Below are 23722 nucleotides of genomic sequence, written 5' to 3'. Positions count from 1 at the left end.
TGAGGGCGTAACGTCCCGGCAGCGAGGATGTGTTGGTCTATGAGGGCGTAACGTCCCGGCAGCGAGGATGTGTTGGTCTATGAGGGCGTAACGTCCCGGCAGCGAGGATGTGTTGGTCTATGAGGCGTAACGTCCCGGCAGCGAGGATGTGTTGGTCTATGAGGGCGTAACGTCTCGGCAGCGAGGATGTGTTGGTCTATGAGGGCGTAACGTCTCGGCAGTGAGGATGTGTTGGTCTATGAGGGCGTAACGTCCCGGCAGCGAGGATGTGTTGGTCTATGAGGGCGTAACGTCTCGGCAGCGAGGATGTGTTGGTCTATGAGGGCGTAACGTCTCGGCAGTGAGGATGTGTTGGTCTATGAGGGCGTAACGTCCCGGCAGCGAGGATGTGTTGGTCTATGAGGGCGTAACGTCTCGGCAGTGAGGATGTGTTGGTCTATAAGGTACATTGGTCTTTGAAGTTGGAACTCGTCCACTGGTTTTCCATCAATGAATAAGAAGCATTATTTTGCAATTGATTTTTTTTTCTCTCCAGAACAATTTTGACCGCAGCCATTTTATTTATTGACATTTAAGTATTTTTTTAGCCAATTGCATGGCGAATCATTGTTCTATCTAAACCGCTGTGAAATATGTATTCAATAACCAAAAATATTGTATATTCAGTTGTTTTGATGCTGGTGTTGAACACCGAAAGTACAAGACGCAGAAACTAAACATAAGAACAGGGAGCATAGAAATAGGTCACATAGAACAGTCCTACCGCTTCTTAGACTTGCTGTCAATGATAATGACAGATCTTTAACATACTTTTCTATGTGAATTTAGTTGTGTGACCAAAGTTCCAAATTGCAGCTTTAAGTTGGGGTAATGGATGATAGTAACTGTGATAATGTAGTGATGTTGACCATGCTGTTTAAGTTGGGGTTATGGATGATAGTAACTGTGATAATGTAGTGATGTTGACCATGCTGTTTGTCTCTAGGTTTTAAGTTGGGGTTATGGATGATAGTAACTGTGATAATGTAGTGATGTTGACCATGCTGTTTAAGTTGGGGTTATGGATGATAGTAACAGTCATAATGTAGTGATGTTGACCATGCTGTTTGTCTCTAGGTTTTAAGTTGGGGTTATGGATGATGGTATCAGTGATAATGTAGTGATGTTGACCATGCTGTTTGTCTCTAGGTTTTAAGTTGGGGTTATGGATGATAGTAACTGTGATAATGTAGTGATGTTGACCATGCTGTTTAAGTTGGGGTTATGGATGATAGTAACAGTCATAATGTAGTGATGTTGACCATGCTGTTTGTCTCTAGGTTTTAAGTTGGGGTTATGGATGATAGTATCAGTGATAATGTAGTGATGTTGACCATGCTGTTTAAGTTGGGGTAATGGATGATAGTATCAGTCATAATGTAGTGATGTTGACCATGCTGTTTGTCTCTAGGTTTTAAGTTGGGGTAATGGATGATAGTATCAGTCATAATGTAGTGATGTTGACCATGCTGTTTGTCTCTAGGTTTTAAGTTGGGGTAATGGATGATAGTATCAGTGATAATGTAGTGATGTTGACCATGTTGTTTGTCTCTAGACTTTAAGTTGGGGTAATGGATGATAGTATCAGTCATAATGTAGTGATGTTGACCATGCTGTTTGTCTCCTCCAGGCTTTAAAAGTTCCTTCGTCCTGAAGAGTTCTGCCCCCCCCAGAAACCTGTCCCCCCCTCCCCCCGGCCAGGGCAGCACCACCCCTCCCAGTAAGCCCCCCCCAGGGTTTACCGGCATCCCCCTCAACAGCAACGTGGTGGAGCCTGCCCCCCCTGCATCCAGCCCCCGGTGAGACAGACAGACAGACCAGACATCACATCACCTTTACAGACCGGACATCACCTTTACAGCCATCACCTTTACAGACCAGACATCACCTTTACAGACCAACCATCACCTCACCTTTACAGACCAGACATCATCTTTACAGACCAGACATCACCTTTACAGACCAGACATCACATCACCTTTACAGACCAGACATCACCTCACCTTTCCAGACCAACCATCACATCACCTTTACAGACCAGACATCACCTTTCCAGACCAGACATCACATCACCTTTACAGACCAGACATCACCTCACCTTTCCAGACCAGACATCACCTCACCTTTCCAGACCAGACATCACCTCACCTTTCCAGACCAACCATCACATCACCTTTACAGACCAGACATCACCTCACCTTTCCAGACCAACCATCACATCACCTTTACAGACCAGACATCACATCACCTTTCCAGACCAACCATCACATCACCTTTCCAGACCAACCATCACATCACCTTTCCAGACCAACCATCACATCACCTTTCCAGACCAGACATCACATCACCATTACAGACCAGACATCACCATTACAGACCAGACATCACCTTTACAGACCAGACATCACCTTTACAGACCAGACATCACCTTTACAGACCAGACATCACCTTTACAGACCAACCATCACACCACCTTTACAGACCATCACACCACCTTTACAGACCAGACATCACCTTTACAGACCAGACATCACCTTTAGATCAACCATCACATCACCTTTACAGACCAGACATCACCTTTACAGACCAGACATCACATCACCTTTACAGACCAACCATCACATCACCTTTACAGACCAGACATCACCATTACAGACCAGACATCAGCTTTACAGACCAGACATCACATCACCATTACAGACCAGACATCACATCACCATTACAGACCAGACATCACATCACCATTACAGACCAGACATCACATCACCATTACAGACCAGACATCACCATTACAGACATCACATCACCTTTACAGACATCACATCACCTTTACAGACATCACATCACCTTTACAGACATCACCTTTACAGACATCACCTTTACAGACATCACCTTTACAGACATCACCTTTACAGACATCACATCACCTTTACAGACTAGACATCACCTTTACAGACATCACCTTTACAGACATCACCTTTACAGACATCACCTTTACAGACATCACCTTTACAGACATCACCTTTACAGACATCACCTTTACAGACATCACCTTTACAGACATCACATCACCTTTACAGACATCACCTTTACAGACTAGACATCACCTTTACAGACATCACCTTTACAGACATCACCTTTACAGACATCACCTTTACAGACATCACCTTTACAGACATCACCTTTACAGACTAGACATCACCTTTACAGACTAGACATCACCTTTACAGACTAGACATCACCTTTAGACTAGACATCACCTTTACAGACACCAGACAGACCACCACCTTTACACACACCAGACAGGCCACCACCTTTACAGACCAGACGTCACATCACCTTTACAGACACCAGACACCAGACAGGCCACCACCTTTACAGACACCAGACAGGCCACCACCTTTACACACACCAGACAGGCCATCACCTTTACAGACTAGACATCACCTTTAGACTAGACATCACCTTTACAGACACCAGACAGACCACCACCTTTACACACACCAGACAGGCCACCACCTTTACAGACACCAGACACTAGACAGGCCGCCACCACCTTTACAGACTAGACATCACATCACCTTTAGACTAGACATCACCTTTACAGACACCAGACAGACCACCACCTTTACACACACCAGACAGGCCACCACCTTTACACACACCAGACAGGCCACCACCTTTACACACACCAGACAGACCACCACCTTTACACACACCAGACAGACCACCACCTTTACACACACCAGACAGACCACCACCTTTACACACACCAGACAGGCCACCACCTTTACACACACCAGACAGGCCACCACCTTTACACACACCAGACAGGCCACCACCTTTACACACACCAGACAGGCCACCACCTTTACACACACCAGACAGGCCACCACCTTCACACACACCAGACAGGCCACCACCTTTACACACACCAGACAGGCCATCACCTTTACACACACCAGACAGGCCACCACCTTTACACACACCAGACAGGCCACCACCTTTACACACACCAGACAGGCCACCACCTTTACAGACACCAGACAGGCCACCACCTTTACAGACACCAGACAGGCCGCCACCTTTACACACACCAGACAGGCCACCACCTTTACACACACCAGACAGGCCACCACCTTTACAGACACCAGACAGGCCACCACCTTTACACACACCAGACAGGCCGCCACCTTTACACACACCAGACAGGCCGCCACCTTTACACACACCAGACAGGCCACCACCTTTACACACACCAGACAGGCCACCACCTTTACAGACACCAGACAGGCCACCACCTTTACAGACACCAGACAGGCCACCACCTTTACACACACCAGACAGGCCACCACCTTTACACACACCAGACAGGCCACCACCTTTACAGACACCAGACAGGCCACCACCTTTACACACACCAGACAGGCCACCACCTTTACACACACCAGACAGGCCACCACCTTTACACACACCAGACAGGCTACCACCTTTACACACACCAGACAGGCCACCACCTTTACACACACCAGACAGGCCACCACCTTTACACACACCAGACAGGCCACCACCTTTACACACACCAGACAGGCCACCACCTTTACACACACCAGACAGGCCACCACCTTTACACACACCAGACAGGCCACCACCTTTACACACACCAGACAGGCCACCACCTTTACACACACCAGACAGGCCACCACCTTTACACACACCAGACAGGCCACCACCTTTACAGACACCAGACAGGCCACCACCTTTACACACACCAGACAGGCCACCACCTTTACACACACCAGACAGGCCACCACCTTTACACACACCAGACAGGCCACCATCTTTACAGACACCAGACAGGCCACCACCTTTACACACACCAGACAGGCCACCACCTTTACACACACCAGACAGGCCACCACCTTTACAGACACCAGACAGGCCACCACCTTTACAGACACAACAACACATATTTGATTCAAACTGTGTGTTCTAAATGACTCCATATGTGTTCAGCTCTCCCCAGTCCCCGGGGGTGTACCTGGCTCCAGAGAACTTCCAGCAGAGGAACATGGAACTGATCCAGTCCATTAAGAACCTCCTGCAGAACGACCAGTCACGATTCAACCAGTTCAAGGACTACTCTGGACAGTTTAGACAGGTAAGCCCTGACTCCTAACCTTAACCCCCCTAACCCTGACCCCTAACCTTAACCCCCCTAACCCTGACTCCTAACCTTAACCCCCCCTAACCCTGACTCCTAACCTTAACCCCCTAACCCTGACTCCTAACCTTAACCCCCCCTAACCCTGACTCCTAACCTTAACCCCCCTAACCCTAACCCTGACTCCTAACACTCAGTAAGGCCACCAGGCTAATGTTCCTATAGACCCAGTAAGACCAGCAGGCTAATGTTCCTATACACCCAGTAAGACCAGCAGGCTAATGTTCCTATAGACCCAGTAAGGCCAGCAGGCTAATGTTGCTATAGACTCAGTAAAGCCAGCAGGCTAATGTTCCTATAGACCCAGTAAGGCCAGCAGGCTAATGTTCCTATAGACTCAGTAAGACCAGCAGGCTAATGTTCCTATAGACTCAGTAAGACCAGCAGGCTAATGTTCCTATAGACTCAGTAAGACCAGCAGGCTAATGTTCCTATAGACCCAGTAAGACCAGCAGGCTAATGTTCCTATAGACTCAGTAAGACCAGCAGGCTAATGTTCCTATAGACCCAGTAAGACCAGCAGGATAATGTTCCTATAGACCCAGTAAGGCCAGCAGGATAATGTTCATATAGACCCAGTAAGGCCAGCAGGCTAATGTTCCTATAGACCCAGTAAGGCCAGCAGGCTAATGTTCCTATAGACCCAGTAAGGCCAGCAGGCTAATGTTCCTATAGACCCAGTAAGGCCAGCAGGCTAATGTTCCTATACACCCAGTAAGACCAGCAGGCTAATGTTCCTATAGACTCAGTAAGACCAGCAGGCTAATGTTCCTATAGACTCAGTAAGACCAGCAGGCTAATGTTCCTATAGACTCAGTAAGACCAGCAGGATAATGTTCCTATAGACTCAGTAAGACCAGCAGGCTAATGTTCCTATAGACCCAGTAAGACCAGCAGGCTAATGTTCCTATAGACTCAGTAAGACCAGCAGGCTAATGTTCCTATAGACTCAGTAAGACCAGCAGGCTAATGTTCCTATAGACTCAGTAAGACCAGCAGGCTAATGTTCCTATAGACCCAGTAAGACCAGCAGGCTAATGTTCCTATAGACTCAGTAAGACCAGCAGGCTAATGTTCCTATAGACTCAGTAAGACCAGCAGGCTAATGTTCCTATAGACTCAGTAAGACCAGCAGGCTAATGTTCCTATAGACTCAGTAAGACCAGCAGGCTAATGTTCCTATAGACCCAGTAAGACCAGCAGGCTAATGTTCCTATAGACTCAGTAAGACCAGCAGGCTAATGTTCCTATAGACTCAGTAAGACCAGCAGGCTAATGTTCCTATAGACTCAGTAAGACCAGCAGGCTAATGTTCCTATAGACTCAGTAAGACCAGCAGGCTAATGTTCCTATAGACCCAGTAAGACCAGCAGGCTAATGTTCCTATAGACCCAGTAAGGCCAGCAGGCTAATGTTCCTATAGACCCAGTAAGACCAGCAGGCTAATGTTCCTATAGACTCAGTAAGACCAGCAGGCTAATGTTCCTATAGACTCAGTAAGACCAGCAGGCTAATGTTCCTATAGACTCAGTAAGACCAGCAGGCTAATGTTCCTATAGACTCAGTAAGACCAGCAGGCTAATGTTCCTATAGACCCAGTAAGACCAGCAGGCTAATGTTCCTATAGACCCAGTAAGACCAGCAGGCTAATGTTCCTATAGACCCAGTAAGGCCAGCAGGCTAATGTTCCTATAGACTCAGTAAGACCAGCAGGCTAATGTTCCTATAGACCCAGTAAGACCAGCAGGCTAATGTTCCTATAGACCCAGTAAGACCAGCAGGCTAATGTTCCTATAGACCCAGTAAGACCAGCAGGCTAATGTTCCTATAGACCCAGTAAGACCAGCAGGCTAATGTTCCTATAGACCCAGTAAGACCAGCAGGCTAATGTTCCTATAGACTCAGTAAGACCAGCAGGCTAATGTTCCTATAGACCCAGTAAGACCAGCAGGCTAATGTTCCTATACACCCAGTAAGACCAGCAGGCTAATGTTCCTATAGACTCAGTAAGACCAGCAGGCTAATGTTCCTATAGACCCAGTAAGACCAGCAGGCTAATGTTCCTATAGACTCAGTAAGGCCAGCAGGCTAATGTTCCTATAGACTCAGTAAGACCAGCAGGCTAATGTTCCTATAGACCCAGTAAGACCAGCAGGCTAATGTTCCTATAGACCCAGTAAGGCCAGCAGGCTAATGTTCCTATAGACTCAGTAAGGCCAGCAGGCTAATGTTCCTATAGACTCAGTAAGACCAGCAGGCTAATGTTCCTATAGACTCAGTAAGACCAGCAGGCTAATGTTCCTATAGACTCAGTAAGGCCAGCAGGCTAATGTTCCTATAGACTCAGTAAGACCAGCAGGCTAATGTTCCTATAGACTCAGTAAGACCAGCAGGATAATGTTCCTATAGACTCAGTAAGACCAGCAGGCTAATGTTCCTATAGACCCAGTAAGACCAGCAGGCTAATGTTCCTATAGACCCAGTAAGGCCAGCAGGCTAATGTTCCTATAGACTCAGTAAGACCAGCAGGCTAATGTTCCTATAGACATATAAGTTGTATTTAAACGTGTACGTGACACAGCAGCAGCATGTTGCCATGGGGACAGTGATGTCGGTAACATCTCTCTCTCTCTCTCTCTCTCTCTCTCTCTCTCTCTAACAGGGTCTGATGTAGACCCTAACATCTCTCTCTCTCTAACAGGGTCTGATGTAGACCCCAACATCTCTCTCTTGCTCTAACAGGGTCTGATGTAGACCCTAACCCTAACATCTCGCTCTAACAGGGTCTGATGTAGACCCTAACCCTAACATCTCGCTCTAACAGGGTCTGATGTAGACCCTAACCCTAACATCTCTCTCTCTCTAACATGGTCTGATGTAGACCCTAACATCTCTCTCTAACAGGGTCTGATGTAGACCCTAACATCTCTCTCTCTCTAACAGGGTCTGATGTAGACCCTAACATCTCTCTCTCTCTCTAACAGTGTCTGATGTAGACCCTAACATCTCTCTCTCTCTCTAACAGGGTCGGATGTAGACCCTAACATCTCTCTCTCTCTCTAACAGGGTCGGATGTAGACCCTAACATCTCTCTCTCTAACAGGGTCTGATGTAGACCCTAACATCTCTCTCTCTATCTAACAGGGTCTGATGTAGACCCTAACATCTCTCTCTCTCTAACAGGGTCTGATGTAGACCCTAACATCTCTCTCTCTAACATGGTCTGATGTAGACCCTAACATCTCTCTCTAACAGGGTCTGATGTAGACCCTAACATCTCTCTCTAACAGGGTCTGATGTAGACCCTAACATCTCTCTCTAACAGGGTCTGATGTAGACCCTAACATATCTCTCTCTCTCTAACAGGGTCTGATGTAGACCCTAACATCTCTCTCTCTCTCTCTAACAGGGTCTGATGTAGACCCTAACATCTCTCTCTCTCTCTCTCTAACAGGGTCTGATGTAGACCCTAACCCTAACATCTCTCTCTCTCTAACAGTGTCTGATGTAGACCCTAACATCTCTCTCTCTCTAACAGGGTCTGATGTAGACCCTAACATCTCTCTCTCTCTCTCTAACAGGGTCTGATGTAGACCCTAACATCTCTCTCTCTCTCTCTAACAGGGTCTGATGTTGACCCTAACCCTAACATCTCTCTCTCTCTAACAGGGTCTGATGTAGACCCTAACATCTCTCTCTCTCTAACAGGGTCTGATGTAGACCCTAACCCTAACATCTCTCTCTCTCTAACAGGGTCTGATGTAGACCCTAACCCTAACATCTCTCTCTCTCTAACAGGGTCTGATGTAGACCCTAACCCTAACATCTCTCTCTCTCTAACAGGGTCTGATGTAGACCCTAACCCTAACATCTCTCTCTCTCTAACAGGGTCTGATGTAGACCCTAACATCTCTCTCTCTCTAACATGGTCTGATGTAGACCCTAACATCTCTCTCATGGGGACAGTGAAGTCGGTAACATCTCTCTCTCTAACAGGGTCTGATGTCAGCCGTGCTGTACCACCAGAGCTGTAGGACTCTGTTAGGGGACAACTTTGGCGGTGTCTTCAATGAGCTGCTGGTGCTACTTCCTGACACGAGGAAACAGCAGGAGCTGCTGACGGCCCACGCAGACAACCGGGCCATGGAAAGACAGGGGGGGGGCGGGACCAGGAAGAACAGGAAGAGTGCCTGGCAGACCCCCTCCAGCGCCATCTCTAATGCAGCCGCGCTGGACTGCCAGGTATGCCCCACCTGCTGCCAGGTGCTGGACCCTAAAGACTTCAACTCCCATAAGACCTTGCACCTGGGGGACAACGAGGACTTCCCCTCCCTGCAGGACATCAGCCGCATCATCAGCTAGCCCTGGCCTGGGACAGACATGCACACTGCCCAATCACAGCCCTGCCTGTTGCCATTCAGGGGGAGCCTGTTTCCATGGTGACCATGGCCAGAGAGGACGTTGGGTAGTGTATTTGATGGCAAGGCTGGGGCCAGCAGGAGGTTGAACTGAATTCTGGTTGCCAGATGTTGACCTGATTCCCGGTGTGATTCCGGCTGGACCTGGACCCAGCCTGGCGACCCGAACCTGGAGGGCCCTACAAGTACCACATGTTGTGTATTAATAAGAAGAATGGTTCTATATATTTGATTTTTCTCCCCTCTCTCTTCTGATCACATTTCCATTATGTTGATAAAGTGTTGAAGGAGTGACGCGTTGGTTCTTTTATCAGGTTTGATGACTGAGGAGAGTTTATTAAGTCAGACCCTCTACTACTCCCTCGGAGACAGTCAGACCATCTACTACTCCCTCGGAGACAGTCAGACCCTCTACTACTCCTCGGAGACAGTCAGACCCTCTACTACTCCCTCGGAGACAGTCAGACCCTCTACTACTCCCTCGGAGACAGTCAGACCCTCTACTACTCCCTCGGAGACAGTCAGACCCTCTACTACTCCCTCGGAGACAGTCAGACCCTCTACTACTCCCTCGGAGACAGTCAGACCCTCTACTACTCCCTCGGAGACAGTCAGACCCTCTACTACTCCCTCGGAGACAGTCAGACCCTCTACTACTCCCTCGGAGACAGTCAGACCCTCTACTACTCCCTCGGAGACAGTCAGACCCTCTACTACTCCCTCGGAGACAGTCAGACCCTCTACTACTCCCTCGGAGACAGTCAGACCCTCTACTACTCCCTCGGAGACAGTCAGACCCTCTACTACTCCCTCGGAGACAGTCAGACCCTCTACTACTCCCTCGGAGACAGTCAGACCCTCTACTACTCCCTCGGAGACAGTCAGACCCTCTACTACTCCCTCGGAGACAGTCAGACCCTCTACTACTCCCTCGGAGACAGTCAGACCCTCTACTACTCCCTCGGAGACAGTCAGACCCTCTACTACTCCCTCAGGGTGGTAAAGTAACCTTGTTAAAAGGTAGAGGTTCTCTCAGGGCTGTGGAAGGTAATCAGATAGTTGAAGTCTGGAGGGAGTCGGACTGTTTCTCTTGTTTCTCTTCTGTCTCTCTCTCTCTCAACCAGTCTGTAAACCCACAACCAGTCTGTAAACCCACAACCAGTCTGTAAACCCACATCATATAAAACCAGAATATTTCTGTTTGCCCCAATTTTGATTAAACAGCTTTGGTCCATTTTGGTCTATTTGTCCTCCATACTGCTGTCCCCTACCCTAGTGTTAGAGGAGGACCTAGTCTGTCCCCTACCCTAGTGTTAGAGGAGGTCCTAGTCTGTCCCCTACCCTAGTGTTAGAGGAGGTCCTAGTCTGTCCCCTACCCTAGTGTTAGAGGAGGTCCTAGTCTGTCCCCTACCCTAGTGTTAGAGGAGGTCCTAGTCTGTCTCCACCATACTGTTGTCCCCTACCCTAGTGGAGTGGCTTCTGTCTGGCCACTCTACCATAAAGGCCTGATTCGTGAAGTGCTGCAGGGATGGTTATCCTTCTGGAAGTTTCTCCCATCTCCACAGACGAACTCTGGAGCTCTTTCAGAGTGACCATCGGGTTCTTGGTCACCTACCTGACCAAGGTCCTTCTCCCCCGATTGCTCAGTTGGCCGGGCGGCCAGGTCCAGGAATAGTCTTGGTTTCAAACTTCTTCCATTTCAGAATGATGGAGGCCACTGTGTTCTTGGGGACCATCAATATGGCAGAAATGTTTTGGTTCCTTCCCCTGATCTGTTCCTCAAGACTATCCTGTCTCGGAGCTCTACGGACAATTCCTTCAACCTCATGGCTTGGTTTTTTTCTCTGACATACTCTGTGGGACCTTATATAGACAGGTGTGTGCCTTTCCAAATCATGTCCAATCAATTGAATTTATCACAGGTAGACTCCAATCAAGTTGTAGAAACATCTCAAGGATGAACAATGGAAACAGGAAGCACCTGACTTCAATTTTGAGTCTCAAAACAAAGGGTCTGAATATTTACGTACATTTTTTTAATGGACGTAACACAACAGAAGGGGGACCTTTATAGATGTAACACAACAGAAGGGGGGACCTTTATAGATGTAACACAACAGAAGGGGGACCTTTATAGATGTAACACAACAGAAGGGGCGACCTTTATAGATGTAACACAACAGAAGGGAGGACCTTTATAGATGTAACACAACAGAAGGGGGGACCTTTATAGATGTTACACAACAGAAGGGGGACCTTTATAGACATAACACAACAGAAGGGGGGACCTTTATAGACGTAACACAACAGAAGGGGGGACCTTTATAGATGTAACACAACAGAAGGGGGGACCTTTATAGACGTAACACAACAGAAGGGGGGACCTTTATAGATGTAACACAACAGAAGGGGGGACCTTTATAGACGTAACACAACAGAAGGGGGGACCTTTATAGACGTAACACAACAGAAGGGGGGACCTTTATAGATGTAACACAACAGAAGGGGGGACCTTTATAGACGTAACACAACAGAAGGGGGGACCTTTATAGATGTAACACAACAGAAGGGGGACCTTTATAGATGTAACACAACAGAAGGGGGGACCTTTATAGATGTAACACAACAGAAGGGGGACCTTTATAGACATAACACAACAGAAGGGGGAACTTAATGAACGTAACACAACAGAAGGGGGGACCTTTATAGATGTAACACAACAGAAGGGGGGACCTTTATAGATGTAACACAACAGAAGGGGGGCCTTTATAGACATAACACAACAGAAGGGGGAACTTAATGAATGTAACACAACAGAAGGGGGGACCTTTATAGATGTAACACAACAGAAGGGGGACCTTTATAGATGTAACACAACAGAAGGGGGACCTTTATAGAAGTAACACAACAGAAGGGGCGACCTTTATAGAAGTAACACAACAGAGACCAGTCATGAAAAATTTTCTGCTTTATTTCAGTGAGGTGATCTGACAGCAGTCAGACATTCAGAGAGGAGAACAATGGAAGGACCTCTGTAAGTAATGGGCACATTGAGGTGCTACACCTTTAAAAACAACAACCAGGGTCAGATCACATGTGATTGGTCCATTTCCAACAGAGTTATTATAATACTGAAGCACTACAGACGGCTTTACGACCACTTCTATAATACACACTGAGATACTTTACTACCAACAGCACTGGAGTGGACACACATACGCAGGCAGAGTGTGTTTCGGAGGATCAACAGGACAGAAATTAGTTGATCTGAAATGATTCCTTAATCTACAGACCTGACCCCTCCTCCCTGTCTCCAGACCCCTCCTCCCTGTCTCCAGACCCCTCCTCCCTGTCTCCTGACCCCTCTATCACTCAGACTAGAGTACTGAGAACATCAACACAACATAGAATTATAGGATATAGAACAGACACGCTGCTGTGATGTGTAGAGTAAGTAACTGTGTTCCGTATGGAGCCATTTCAAATATTGAATTTGGCCTTTAATATTTATTATTACTACTAATGACCTATAGAAACACATTGAATAACATATTCAGCAATGGCAAAACAAGAAATGATACGAAACAAGGTTTTTGAAGTGTCTGTCCTACAGTACCAGTCAACAGTCTGGACACACCTACTCATTCCAGGGCTTTTCTTTATTTTTACTATTTTCTACATTGTAGAATAATAGTGAAGACGTCAAAACTATGAAATAACACATATGCAAACATGCAGTAACCAAAAAAGTGTTAAATAAATCAAAATGTATTTGCCTTGATGGCAGCTTTGCACACTCTTGGCATTCTCTCAACCAGCTTCATGAGGTAGTCACCTGGAATGCTTTTCAATTAACAGGTGTGCCTTGTTAATTTGTGAAGTTTCTTTCCTTCTTAATGCGTTTGAGCCAATCAGTTGTGTTGTGACAAGGTAGGGGTGGTATACAGAAGTTGGCCCTATTTGGTAAAAAGACCAAGTCCACATTATGGCAAGAAGCAAAGAGGTAACCTCACTTCAGATTGCAGCCCAAATAAATGCTTCACAGAATTCAAGTAACAGACACATCTCAACATCAACTTTTTAGAGGAGATTGTGTGAATCAGGCCTTCATGGTTGAATTGCTGCAAAGAAACCACTACTAAATGACACAATAAGAAGACTTGTTTGGGCCAAGAAACATAAGCAATGGACATTAGACCGGTGGAAATCTGTCCAAATGAGTCCAAATTTGAGATCTTTGGTTCCAACCGTGTCTTTGTGAGATGCAGAGTAGGTGAAAGGATGATCTCTGCATGTGTGGTTCCCACCGCGAAGCATGGAGGAGGAGGTGGTGTGATGGTGTAGGGGTGCTTTGGGAAAGGGGGATACCTAGTCAGATGTCCCACTGAATGTATTCAACTGAAATGCTGGTGACACTGTCTGTGATTTATTTAAGGCACACTTAACCAGCATGGCTACCACAGAATTCTGCAGCGATATGCCATCCCATCTGGTTTGGACTTAGTGGGACTATCATTGATTTTTCAACAGGACAATGACCCAACACACCTCCAGGCTGGGTAAGGGCAATTTGATGAAGGAGAGTGATGAAGTGCTGCATCAGATGACCTGGCCTCCGCAATCACCTGACCTCATCCCAATTGAGATGGTTTGGGATGAGTTGGATCGCAGAGTGACGGAAAAGCAGCCAACAAGTGCTCAGCATATGTGGGAACTCCTTCAAGAATGTTGGAAAAGCATTCCAGGTGAAGCTGGTTGAGAGAATGCCAAGAGTGTGCAAAGCTGTCATCAAGGCAAAGGGTGGCTACTTTGAAGAATCTCAAATGTAAAATATATTTTGATTTGTTTAACACTTTCTTGGTTACTCCATGATTCCATGTGTTGTTTCATAGTTGACATCACTATTATTCTACAATGTAGAAAACAGTTTTAAAAAATAAAACATCATTGAATGAGTAGGTGTGTCCAAACGTTTGGTTCTGTATATCTAGGAGATATAAGACCAGGAAATATTGTAGTTTTTTGGACATATTTAACAAAACTACCTCCATACTTCCATTTATTGATTGTTTTTGTACCGGTACCTGGTTACCTTCAGAGGAGTCCTATGACACTTGTGGGGTTCGTAGAGCTAAACGGAGATGCCCAAACGGTTCTCTGATTTTCGGGATGTCTCATGTTCTGTCAAACACTGCTTTAGCTCGGCCACCTTCCCCCGCTGATGCGGAATCCCGACAGGAGGATGCGGTGCATTGAGCCCAGGCAAACCATCTCTATCTTTAAACTGACATGTTTAGATGGGGATTTTTGTATTATGTTACTGAGATTGACGCATTAAACTCAAACTCTTAAGGATTAACATTACCGCATGTCAACTGCATGAAAATGAGAGAATTGACATTAAAACGGGCAGTATTCCCTCCAAATTGCGTCCGACAACATTTCTACCAAGGCAGAGAGACAGACTGCGACGCGCTCTTACAGCAGCGGACGCATCAATTCAGACTACAAGCCTAATGGTTGCCATTGACAATCACTGAATGTCATTACACTTCTCGTTTATTTTGTAACAGATCTCTTTCCATTCATCAAACGACCGGCGCACAGTGGACAAACGTGCGCGGCAAGCCAACAGGAGCACCTTTAGGGAAGTGATTGTTTGGCAAGCTGAAAACATGACTGGTTGTGTTTACAACACATTTAAAAGGGAATACATTTTAAAAGTTATACGATTAATCCTTAATAGGTCTATTAGACCCAGAGGACATTCTACATTAATAGGGAGTATTTAATCGTTTTGATGTCTTCACTATTATTCTACAATGTAGAAAATAGTACAAATAAATCAAAACCCTGGAATGAGTCGGTGTCCAACCTTTTGACTGGTGCTGTATATTGGCCATCCTTGAGTTGCCCGTCCCTGATCTACATACTGAAACATCCTCTTAATCTGAACATAGAACTCCGTTCGTTATACTGTAGGTCCTATGTGTAAGTCCATTTATTCAACCTTTCAGGGTTTTTTAGGGGTAAATCAACGTTTTTCCATATCAATTCAGATCAAATGAATTTTAAAATCAAAACAAACGGCTCTTTAAATTCACAATTACACAGAATTCAACAGAACATTTTGCCCACACAATATTACATTCATCACTTTTAAACGTATTTTAAAAGCCCCAGGCAGTCAAAAATTTTCCTGTGTTTGATATATTTCCACGCTATGATGTTGGAATAATACTGTGAAATTCATAATGCCGTTTTAGTTGAAGAGCTGCTTGAAAAGACCGTCTGAAATTTCAGTCTGTTTTGGTGGGATGGAGTTTTGGCCTGCCTGGTGACGTCACCCGGCGGTTAATTAGTTAATAGACCAATAAGAGAGTTCGAAATCTCTCTGCCAATAACAGCTAGTTTCCCCCTCACCACTCCGACAGTCCTAGCAAAATTCTTGCTTGAGATATTACACTTTGCTATTTTTTCGTTTGTTTTCAATTAAAATGGTCAAAAGGAATAACAGAAATGTACTAATTCGTTAGAAATGATTTGATATTCAGATAAAAAGAGAGCTGCAGCATTGGGCCTTTAAAAGCTCGAGTCCCTCGGCAGCTAGAGGGCGCTGTTACACCGCTAGTGATACAAGGAGCAGATGGCACCACAGACAAGGCTTTCTGGAGGTCAGTTATATTCAGCATTATATTCATCTGTTGACTGTTATATCAACAAACACAAAACCTCTTGAATTGTAATATAATATGTAATATGACTGTCAATACAGACAGTGACATGTAATGTCTAGGCTTCACCTAGAGACACTGTACAAGATGGTGAGACAGACTGTTCCGGAACACCTCTGTTCCGGAACACCACCAACAGAAGAACACTTTACTTGTCTTTCTTTTTCTTCAGACCTGAAACAACAAATACCAGACACACACCAGACACACACACACTGGGCAGTGAGGTTCACTAGTGAGTGTGTGTGGGTGTGTTGTCACCATGGTAACAATGGGCACGGTTATATTCCACAGAGCAGATTTAGAGAGACCCAGACCCAGGGTATATACAGTAATAAAGAGCCATCATGGTATGTCTAGTTTATCTCTGGGTAGCTGACTGACTGATGCTCTGTGAAGGAAGACAACTAGCAGGGCAGTTTGGCAGCTTCCAGAATGACAAATAGCTTCTAGAAAAGAAACCAAAAGATTCTAGAACGTAAAAACAGCTTCTAGAACGTAAACAAACAGCTTCTAGAACGTAAACATAAAAAGATTCTAGAACGTAAACAAACAGCTTCTAGAACGTAAACAAACAGCTTCTAGAACGTAAACATAAAAAGATTCTAGAATGTAAACAAACAGCTTCTAGAACGTAAACATAAAAAGATTCTAGAACGTAAACAAACAGCTTCTAGAACATAAACAAACAGCTTCTAGAATGTAAACAAACAGCTTCTAGAATGTAAACAAACAGCTTCTAGAACATAAATAAATAGCTTCTAAATGTAATCAAACCACTTCTAGAATGTAAACAAACCACTTCTAGAATGTAAACATAAACCAGCCAGAATCTTCTGTGATGTTTGCACACATTAGTTTAGGGCGCATCTGAAACCACTATTACCTTACAAAGTGCACTGGTGGTAAAGGCTCAGCTGGCCATCATTAATGCACTACATAGGGAATAGTGTATGACTGGTCGGCAGAGTGGCTACTGGGTGGAGGGAGATATTGCACTTGGTCACGTTAACATCATAGTGGTGAAAGTTACTATCTACAGTCACTGTCAGACACACAAGACAGTTTGGCACTTAGTCAGTCTTACAGAACATGCAGATAACACCGAACCCAAGAACATAACATCCCCTTAAAAACATTACCATGGAGGGACTGTACATGTAACTAGGTCCCCTTCAGCGCTTCCAGCACTATGTTCTCTAGTGGATAGGACCTGGTATGTGGGGACTACGGGGACAGGGAGGTGGGGACTAGGGAGGGACTAGTATATGGGGACAGGGAGGGGACTAGTATATGGGGACCTGGTATGTGGGGACAGGGAGATGGGGACAGGGAGGGACTAGTATATGGGGACCTGGTATGTGGGGGCAGGAGCTTCCAGCCCCTCTGTGAACGGGGGGCTCTGGTAGTTGTCGCTGGGCTCGATGGTGCCCCCGGTGGTGGTGGGGGGGTATGGTGTTACAGGGGCGACTCCGTCCAGATGGTCGGTGGTGAAGAGGGTCATGTCTGTTCCCAGGAGATATTTCTGGACTGCACGCACCGTCAGACCAGCCTGGAGGGAGAAGAAGAACAAGGAGAGAAGAAGAATGAGGAGGAGAAGAAGGAAGAGGAGAAGGAGAAGAATGAGGAGGAGGAGGAGAAGGAAGAGAAGGAGGAGGAGAAGAAGAATGAAGGAGGAAGAGAAGGAGGAGGAGAAGAAGAATGAAGGAGGAGGAGAAGAAGAGGAGAAGAAGAAGAATGAAGAGAAGAAGAAGAATGAAGAGGAGGAGAAGGAAGAGGAGTAGGAGGAGGAGGAGAGGAGGAGCAGAAGAATGAAGAGGAGAAGGAAGAGGAGGAGCAGAAGAATGAGAAGTACAATGCCACAGTGCAGTGCCCCTGGAGCAGCTATAGGGTGTGTGTGTGTGTGTGTACCCAGGTGAGGATGGAGAAGAATGAGAAGGCGATAGATGCCCTGGCTGCGTCAGCCCCCTGATTGAGTGGCAGGTCCTCAGGTGCGGTCCTAGACCACTGATTGGCCAGGAAACAGAAACTCACAAACCACAGGAACGTCCAGAAACCTGAAAACCACCAATCACAGCACACAGTCAGAGGACAGCCAACCAATCACAGCATACACATTGAAATAAAGAGTGTCCGTCTGTGTGTTTTAGCCTACCTGAAACCCCGACCTCCAGCATCACAGCCTTCTTCCTGTCCTTAATAGAGCTGATCTGTTGAAACTTCACATCCAACAGGAAGAAGAAGGAGCACAGCAACAAGCCCACCAGACCACAGAACACTCCGTAGTTACACGCATCAGGGTTCTTATTGAACACACAGTGGAGACGTTCACTACCCAGGTTCACATAGCCCTCGTTCACTATAGAGGCAAACACCACCAGGGAGAATACCTGAAGAGGAGAGGGGAGGGGAGGGGGGAGAAGAGACGTTCACTACCCAGGTTCACATAGCCCTTGTTCACTATAGAGGCAAACACCACCAGGGAGAATTCCTGAGGAGGAGAGGAGAGGAGAGGGGAGGGGGAGAAGAGACGTTCACTACCCAGGTTCACATAGCCCTCGTTCACTATAGAGGCAAACACCACCAGGGAGAATACCTGAGGAGGAGAGGAGAGGGGAGGGGGAGAAGAGACGTTCACTACCCAGGTTCACATAGCCCTCGTTCACTATAGAGGCAAACACCACCAGGGAGAATACCTGAAGAGGAGAGGGGAGGGGAGGGGAGGGGGAGAAGAGACGTTTACTACCCAGGTTCACATAGCCCTCGTTCACTATAGAGGCAAACACCACCAGGGAGAATACCTGAGGAGGAGAGGAGAGGGGAGGGGGAGAAGAGACGTTCACTACCCAGGTTCACATAGCCCTCGTTCACTATAGAGGCAAACACCACCAGGGAGAATACCTGAAGAGGAGAGGAGAGGGGAGGGGGAGAAGAGACGTTCACTACCCAGGTTCACATAGCCCTCGTTCACTATAGAGGCAAACACCACCAGGGAGAATACCTGAGGAGGAGAGGGGAGGGGAGGGGAGGGGGAGAAGAGACGTTCACTACCCAGGTTCACATAGCCCTCGTTCACTATAGAGGCAAACACCACCAGGGAGAATACCTGAGGAGGAGAGGGGAGGGGGAGAAGAGACGTTCACTACCCAGGTTCACATAGCCCTCGTTCACTATAGAGGCAAACACCACCAGGGAGAATACCTGAGGAGGAGAGGGGAGGGGAGGGGAGGGGAGACGTTCACTACCCAGGTTCACATAGCCCTCGTTCACTATAGAGGCAAACACCACCAGGGAGAATACCTGAGGAGGAGAGGAGAGGAGAGGGGAGGGGAGGGGAGGGGAGGGGGAGAAGAGACGTTCACTACCCAGGTTCACATAGCCCTCGTTCACTATAGAGGCAAACACCACCAGGGAGAATACCTGAGGAGGAGAGGGGAGGGGAGGGGAGGGGAGGGGGAGAAGAGACGTTCACTACCCAGGTTCACATAGCCCTCGTTCACTATAGAGGCAAACACCACCAGGGAGAATACCTGAAGAGGAGAGGAGAGGGGAGGGGGAGAAGAGACGTTCACTACCCAGGTTCACATAGCCCTCGTTCACTATAGAGGCAAACACCACCAGGGAGAATACCTGAGGAGGAGAGGGGAGGGGAGGGGAGGGGAGACGTTCACTACCCAGGTTCACATAGCCCTCGTTCACTATAGAGGCAAACACCACCAGGGAGAATACCTGAAGAGGAGAGGAGAGGGGAGGGGGAGAAGAGACGTTCACTACCCAGGTTCACATAGCCCTCGTTCACTATAGAGGCAAACACCACCAGGGAGAATACCTGAGGAGGAGAGGGGAGGGGAGGGGAGGGGGAGAAGAGACGTTCACTACCCAGGTTCACATAGCCTTCGTTCACTATAGAGGCAAACACCACCAGGGAGAATACCTGAAGAGGAGAGGGGAGGGGGAGAAGAGACGTTCACTACCCAGGTTCACATAGCCCTCGTTCACTATAGAGGCAAACACCACCAGGGAGAATACCTGAGGAGGAGAGGGGAGGGGAGGGGAGGGGAGGGGAGACGTTCACTACCCAGGTTCACATAGCCCTCGTTCACTATAGAGGCAAACACCACCAGGGAGAATACCTGAGGAGGAGAGGGGAGGGGAGGGGGAGAAGAGACGTTCACTACCCAGGTTCACATAGCCCTCGTTCACTATAGAGGCAAACACCACCAGGGAAAATACCTGAGGAGGAGAGGGGAGGGGAGGGGAGGGGGAGAAGAGACGTTCACTACCCAGGTTCACATAGCCCTCGTTCACTATAGAGGCAAACACCACCAGGGAGAATACCTGCGGAGGAGAGGGGAGGGGAGGGGGAGAAGAGACGTTCACTACCCAGGTTCACATAGCCCTCGTTCACTATAGAGGCAAACACCACCAGGGAGAATACCTGCGGAGGAGAGGGGAGGGGAGGGGAGGGGGAGAAGAGACGTTCACTACCCAGGTTCACATAGCCCTCATTCACTATAGAGGCAAACACCACCAGGGAGAATACCTGAGGAGGAGAGGAGAGGGGAGGGGAGGGGAGGGGAGGGGGAGAAGAGACGTTCACTACCCAGGTTCACATAGCCCTCGTTCACTATAGAGGCAAACACCACCAGGGAGAATACCTGAGGAGGAGAGGGGAGGGGAGGGGAGGGGTACACCTGTGTGGACCAAAAGTACAGACTTATGTATTAATTAAATAAAATACATAACATGTATTTGTTATTTGTAAACGCAGGTTCCCTTTATCTAATATTAGGTTTTGGTTGAACACCTGATAACGTTCAGTTTAAAAAAATATTCACAAATAGAGAAAATCAGAAAGGGGACAAATCCTTTTCCAAGGCACTGTAGATCGCACATGTGTACATATCGTCACTCTGTAGTAGAACTATCCGGTCAATATAACGACAAACCACCCGGGGTATTAACACATGTGCATATATCGTCACTCTGTAGTAGAACTATCCGGACAATATAACGACAAACCACCCGGGGTATTAACACATGTGCATATATCGTCACTCTGTAGTAGAACTATCCGGTCAATAGAACGACAAACCACCCGGGGTATTAACACATGGAGAATGATCCACACTGGCGAATAGAGAGAGAGAGGATGCGACGCCACTATACGGCCCCCTCCCGAGGAGTGGTGGAATGATCCATATCACAAACCCACAGCCTATATACACACACGGGATTTAATAATAACACTATGCTATAGACCTGCTTAAGGCCTACAGATAGACATTATAAAGATACGTTTCTCTCAACGCAACAGTCTAGTTATCATCTGTAGCCTAATTCAATACATTTTAAGGCCACATTCATTTTTTGACATTCTTTACAAATCTGTTTTCTAAAACGACCGTAGGTTCTAAAACATGGTACATATCCGTGTATCTGAACAGGATGGACCGTTATTCGACAGCCTCCTCTCCCCTGGACCCCGTCCATCTATAAGCCTACTGGCGTTTCCAGACTCTTATCTGCGGCGCTCTACGGAGCGATCACTCGCCACCGAGCGGCAGGCCGAGGGAGGACGCCGCGACAGACCCCGTTATCTGTCGGTCTCTTACCCAGGACAAGACCCTGAGGATGGTGGTCGGCTGCTTGATGAAGGAAACCGGGTCGAAGGCAGCACCCGCCAGGCCCGCTCCGAACGATCCCACTCCGTCCATCTTCTCTCTCTCTCTCTCTCTGTTCTCTGGGTGCGCTCCCTTGCGTCAGGCTCCAGGCTGGGTTTGGTACTGTCTTGTAGTCTAGGGAAGGGTCCTGCGCGCACACGATGTGCACGCTCCTACTGGGCGGGGGCGTGCTCGACGGAGCGGGAACACGCACAGGGCTGCTGTGGCATGAAAACAGCAGTAGCATCTACTGTTGAGGAGGTAGGAGGTCTAGACTACTCATCTGTTGAGGAGCTATAGGACGAAGGAGGTCTAGACCACATCTGTTGAGGAGCTATAGGAGGTCTAGACTACACATCTATTGAGGAGTTATAGGAGGTAGGAGGTCTCGACTAAACATCTGTTTAGGAGGTAGGAGGTCTCGACTAAACATCTGAGGAGTTATAGGAGGTAGGAGGTCTCGACTAAACATCTGAGGAGCTATAGGAGGTCTAGACTACACATCTGTTGAGGAGGTAGGAGGTCTAGACTACACATCTGTTGAGGAGGTATAGGAGGTCTAGACTACACATCTGTTGAGGAGTTATAGGAGGTCTAGACTACACATCTGTTGAGGAGCTAAAGGAGGTCTAGACTACACATCTGTTGAGGAGCTATAGGAGGTCTAGACTACACATCTGTTGAGGAGCTATAGGAGGTCTAGACAACACATCTGTTGAGGAGCTATAGGAGGTCTAGACTACACATCTGTTGAGGAGTTATAGGAGGTCTAGACTACACATCTGTTGAGGAGCTAAAGGAGGTCTAGACTACACATCTGTTGAGGAGCTATAGGAGGTCTAGACAACATCTGTTGAGGAGCTATAGGAGGTCTAGACTACACATCTGTTGAGGAGCTATAGGAGGTCTAGACTACACATCTGTTGAGGAGGTATAGGATGAAGGAGGTCTAGACTACACATCTGTTGAGGAGTTAAAGGAGGTCTAGACTACACATCTGTTGAGGAGTTAAAGGAGGTCTAGACTACACATCTGTTGAGGAGGTAGGAGGTCTAGACTACACATCTGTTGAGGAGGTATAGGAGGTTTAGACTACACATCTGTTGAGGAGGTATAGGACGTAGGAGGTCTAGACTACACATCTGTTGATGAGTTATAGGAGGTCTAAACAACACATCTGTTGAGGAGCTATAGGAGGTCAAGACTACACATCTGTTGAGGAGCTATAGGAGGTCAAGACTACACATCTGTTGAGGAGCTATAGGAGGTCTAGACTACACATCTGTTGAGGAGCTATAGGCGGTCTAGACTACACATCTGTTGAGGAGTTATAGGAGGTCTAGACTACACATCTGTTGAGGAGCTATAGGAGGTCTAGACTACACATCTGTTGAGGAGCTATAGGAGGTCTAGACTACACATCTGTTGAGGAGCTATAGGAGGTCTAGACTACACATCTGTTGAGGAGCTATAGGAGGTCTAGACTACACATCTGTTGAGGAGGTATAGGATGAAGGAGGTCTAGACTACACATCTGTTGAGGAGTTATAGGAGGTCTAGACTACACATCTGTTGAGGAGCTATAGGAGGTCTAGACTACACATCTGTTGAGGAGGTATAGGATGAAGGAGGTCTAGACTACAC

General features: G+C 47.2%; 2 protein-coding genes across 2 annotated transcripts in view; one reads left to right on the top strand and one right to left on the bottom strand.

The window, feature by feature from the left end:
* Positions 1-10915, top strand: part of LOC109877186 (E3 ubiquitin-protein ligase ZNF598) — a 47310-nt gene extending 36395 nt beyond the window's left edge. Inside the window, exons 9-11 of the mRNA XM_031821537.1 lie at positions 1670-1838; positions 5056-5200; positions 9260-10915. Coding sequence (XP_031677397.1) covers positions 1670-1838; positions 5056-5200; positions 9260-9625 — 680 coding nt within the window. The 3' untranslated portion in view covers positions 9626-10915. The remainder of the gene's footprint in view (positions 1-1669; positions 1839-5055; positions 5201-9259) is intronic.
* A 1716-nt stretch (positions 10916-12631) lies between these two features.
* On the bottom strand, positions 12632-22608 carry LOC109886352 (synaptogyrin-3). The gene is made up of 4 exons (XM_031821542.1): positions 22031-22608; positions 18571-18805; positions 18327-18472; positions 12632-17967 (listed from the first exon to the last, which is right to left on the bottom strand). The coding sequence occupies exons 1-4, from the start codon at positions 22130-22132 to the stop codon at positions 17755-17757; spliced, it is 696 nt and encodes a 231-aa protein (XP_031677402.1). The 5' UTR covers positions 22133-22608; the 3' UTR covers positions 12632-17754.
* Positions 22609-23722: the final 1114 nt, after the last annotated feature.

This window comes from Oncorhynchus kisutch, unplaced genomic scaffold, assembly GCF_002021735.2.
Source record: "Oncorhynchus kisutch isolate 150728-3 unplaced genomic scaffold, Okis_V2 scaffold3991, whole genome shotgun sequence".
Lineage (NCBI taxonomy): Eukaryota > Metazoa > Chordata > Actinopteri > Salmoniformes > Salmonidae > Oncorhynchus > Oncorhynchus kisutch.
Note: the sequence above shows the minus strand (reverse complement) of the source record. Positions and strands in the feature narration are given on the sequence as shown.

Excerpts from the sequence above, each read along its gene's own strand:
- LOC109886352 (XM_031821542.1), bottom strand. The coding sequence starts at position 22,132 with ATGGACGGAGTGGGATCGTTCGGAGCGGGCCTGGCGGGTGCTGCCTTC. Across the intron at positions 18,473-18,570 it reads GCTGGAGGTCGGGGTTTCAG|GTTTCTGGACGTTCCTGTGG; the intron begins GTAGGCTAAAAC and ends GGTGGTTTTCAG. Across the intron at positions 17,968-18,326 it reads TCTTCTCCATCCTCACCTGG|GCTGGTCTGACGGTGCGTGC; the intron begins GTACACACACAC and ends TTCTCCCTCCAG.